Source organism: Limulus polyphemus, unplaced genomic scaffold (assembly GCF_000517525.1).
Source record: "Limulus polyphemus unplaced genomic scaffold, Limulus_polyphemus-2.1.2 Scaffold312, whole genome shotgun sequence".
In the NCBI taxonomy this organism is placed as follows: Eukaryota; Metazoa; Arthropoda; class Merostomata; order Xiphosura; family Limulidae; genus Limulus; species Limulus polyphemus.
In genome coordinates, this window is record NW_013665922.1 from 122060 (window position 1) to 125357 (window position 3298).

At 31.2% G+C, this 3298-nt stretch overlaps 1 protein-coding gene across 1 annotated transcript in view; it reads left to right on the forward strand.

Moving 5' to 3' along the window:
• The first annotated feature begins 909 nt into the window (after positions 1 to 909).
• LOC111085286 overlaps positions 910 to 3298 on the forward strand; it is a 77004-nt gene continuing 74615 nt past the window's right edge. The window contains exon 1 of the mRNA XM_022383148.1: positions 910 to 1110. Coding sequence (XP_022238856.1) covers positions 999 to 1110 — 112 coding nt within the window. The 5' untranslated portion in view covers positions 910 to 998. The remainder of the gene's footprint in view (positions 1111 to 3298) is intronic.

The window sequence follows — 3298 nt, forward strand, 5'->3', positions numbered from 1 at the left end:
TGTTTGTAATTTTATGAGTAATATTACTGTTAGTATTAAAAGTATACTTAAATATAATTGAAATAATTATCATTTGTCATTAAAATATTAACGAAAAAAGAAATATTTTTAATCTAAAATGTGTCATATAATGACGCTTAATTTACAAATATATTTGTATGTTAATATATTTTATCATTTAAAAATGTTCACAACATAGTCACTGAATAAAATATGTTGAAAACTAACTTTCCTCAAAATATCCCAGAAAGTATACGTGCTCGTTAAACTCTATTTAATGGGAAGTTTAAGTCAGCTGCTAAAATTACGATTTATTTTCTCAGTTGTTGAATTCAAACATATTACTGACCTAAGTCTTATTAGAAGCGTATGCAAATATTTGCCTATTAATTCACTATAGAGAAAAATTAGACTCTGCAGATTTTATATTGAACATTTTAAGCATTTTAGGTGTAAAGCATGCATTATCACACTGAATTTGTCCAAAAACCTGCAATTTCTATAAAAATATTCGGAAACCACGCAATACAAATTAAGGTTAAAATTTATTAACAATAAATACACTGTAGATTATACTGAACAAAAGATTATATCTAAGTGGTGAAATTTTGTTATTGCTACGCTTGTGAGCATGCTCTAATCAGACATAGGAATGTTCTCATAACAAATACTTGGGATAAAGTTCAAGCAAGATCGTGTTTTCTATTCACCCCCTTTAATAAGTGGTCTCAACCGTGAGGTGGTCGATCATTGGAGAAAGCGGGAGATTCAGGTTCTACCAAACTCTTCATCTTTACCTTAGATGCTGCAGCGGCTGTGCAAGGATTCATCGTCGTCCTGCAGTTAGATTGACTCCTAGAATTAAGGTTACTGTAAGTTGGGTTGTGCATTATAACGAGCTATTGTCTTGGCCAAACAACCCTGACGTGTAAACAACACATTTTGGTAAGATACGTTTCTGCTAGTAGACAGGTCTTAACATAATTTGCTATATATCAATGATGTGTGGAGGGAGTTTTTGGAGAAAAAGCTCAAGAAAAGTATGCCGAAAACTATTGTGGATTTTTGCAACATATGTTTTCATTGTCAACTGCCTCGATGGAAATGAAAGTAAGTAATAAAAAATATTATGCTAAATACAGAAAAATTACAATAAACAATATATAGACCAGAACATTTTCAACTTCACATGTATAAGATACATGCCTATCACATCTCTCGGAACTTAGAATATTACGTGATATGATTCATAATTAAAGAAAGAAAGGGGTTTTCAGAATTTGTATCTTTTTTATCTTTAATGGTGAAGATCCTATCATTACAATACCAAGCACTTCATTCTTTCAAAGGAATTTGTGACTAAATAATGGCTGGATGTTGAGAACGTAGAGTTTGTTCTTACTGGTTACTCAACCTACTGATGTAATAGGGTTTCATAAAATTCTAGTCAAAGTTACAAAAAGCTCATAAAAGTCGGTTACAATTACAGAATCTATGTTTTAACGAATTATTGTATATATGAAATGTAAACAAATGCTGCGCACCATATATCATTAGTTATATTTTGTTTGAGTCGCAAAACAGTAAACATTTTATTTTTAAATATTAGCTTCAAATTGCATTTCTATGTTTTATACATATGGAAATTCAAGAAAATATTGCTATCTCATTAAATTAGATTATATCACAGGAGTATAAGCGAAGTATTTAATAAACCAAAAACAACATTAAACTGATATTTTTGAAAACGTCACCAAATGTATACATTCATGTTGAAGTGTTATTTTAATTAAAGAGAGTTAATGAGATTGAACAAAAAATGAAAACATCTAATGTAATAACTGATATTTTTGAAAACGTCACCGAATGTATACATTCATGTTGAAGTGTTATTTTAATTAAAGAGAGTTAAAGAGATTGAACAAAAAAGTGAAAACACCTAATGTAATAACGTGTGGCTCCAGCTTTCGTTGTTATTACTGCTGAAGTTCTTTATATTAGGACATCCATTCGGGAATTCTGTTTCATTTTTCGAGAACATAATTCGGCATAATGAACAACAGTTTCGTTCATTCATGTTGACCTTCCAACCACAGAAGGCCTGGATTGGCTTGATGATTAGGGCATTCGATTTGCAATCTGCACGTCGCAGGCTCCAGTCCCATCATTGAACATGTTCGTCCTTTTAGCCGTGGAGGCAGTATACTTTTACGGCCAATCACACTTTCCATTGGTAAAGGGTAATCCAAAAGTAGTGGGTGTGTGGTGTTGACTAGCTGCCTTTCCTACAGACAATAAATTAAGGACGGCTAACACAGATAGCTCTCGACTAGCTTTTGGCGAAATTTAATAAACAAACAAACGAATTTAACCACTGTTATATTTACATAATGATACTTATAGGATAATTATTGTGTATTGGCGATCATCTTACAAAGTAAAGAAACCGTACATCTATTAATCGGGATCCTAAAAGTTATTCTTTTCGAAAGTCAATTAAGTCACATTTCTTTCTAATGTTGTTTAACAGCTAATGCATATTAAAGTTTACATAAATATTAGTTATGTAATTCACCCTCTTTATCCTATGACTCTTAACGAGCCGGTAAATTCCGTTCTGAGGTATGGGATCATTTACTATTTATCATCATCCAGAGCTCATAAGAATCATACAGAAACAATGCAGGGCAGTGGTCAATGATTTTAAGAGACTCAATAGCTGTCGATAGGCATTTCCTTTAGCTGATCCCTTTTAAAAAACAATTCGTACATCTAGGATGTTCCATTTTGAAGAATGGGCTCACGTTTAATATATTTGTATTTGTATTTGAGAACATTAAAAATAAATAAAATATCCAAGTAGCAGTTGTCTACAGTTACCAGTTAATTTATTTTTAAAAGCGATCTCATTCAAATTTTGAGTAATTATAAATTTATTACAATTATTATGTTTTATCTCGTACAGTTAATATCTGAAAAAGTACAATACCACTAACTAACATTTATGTTCCATGTTGTTACTACTACTGTTTTGGCTGTTCTAAGATACATGTTAATTTGTAGCCAGCTAGCTTGATTGTTTATGCTCATGAATAATTTTAATTAAAAATGTAAGTTAGCCCAAAAGTAGGCTTGCAGTTGATAATTGATAATGTGTTTAGATTAGTTAAATTAGAATTAGAGTATACAGTTGATAATTGATAATTTATTTAACGGCACTTTACACACGACGTGGGATTATGGGAAAATTAATCACGCAGGTGTTCAAATTGAAACCCGTCGCTATTCACACAATCCT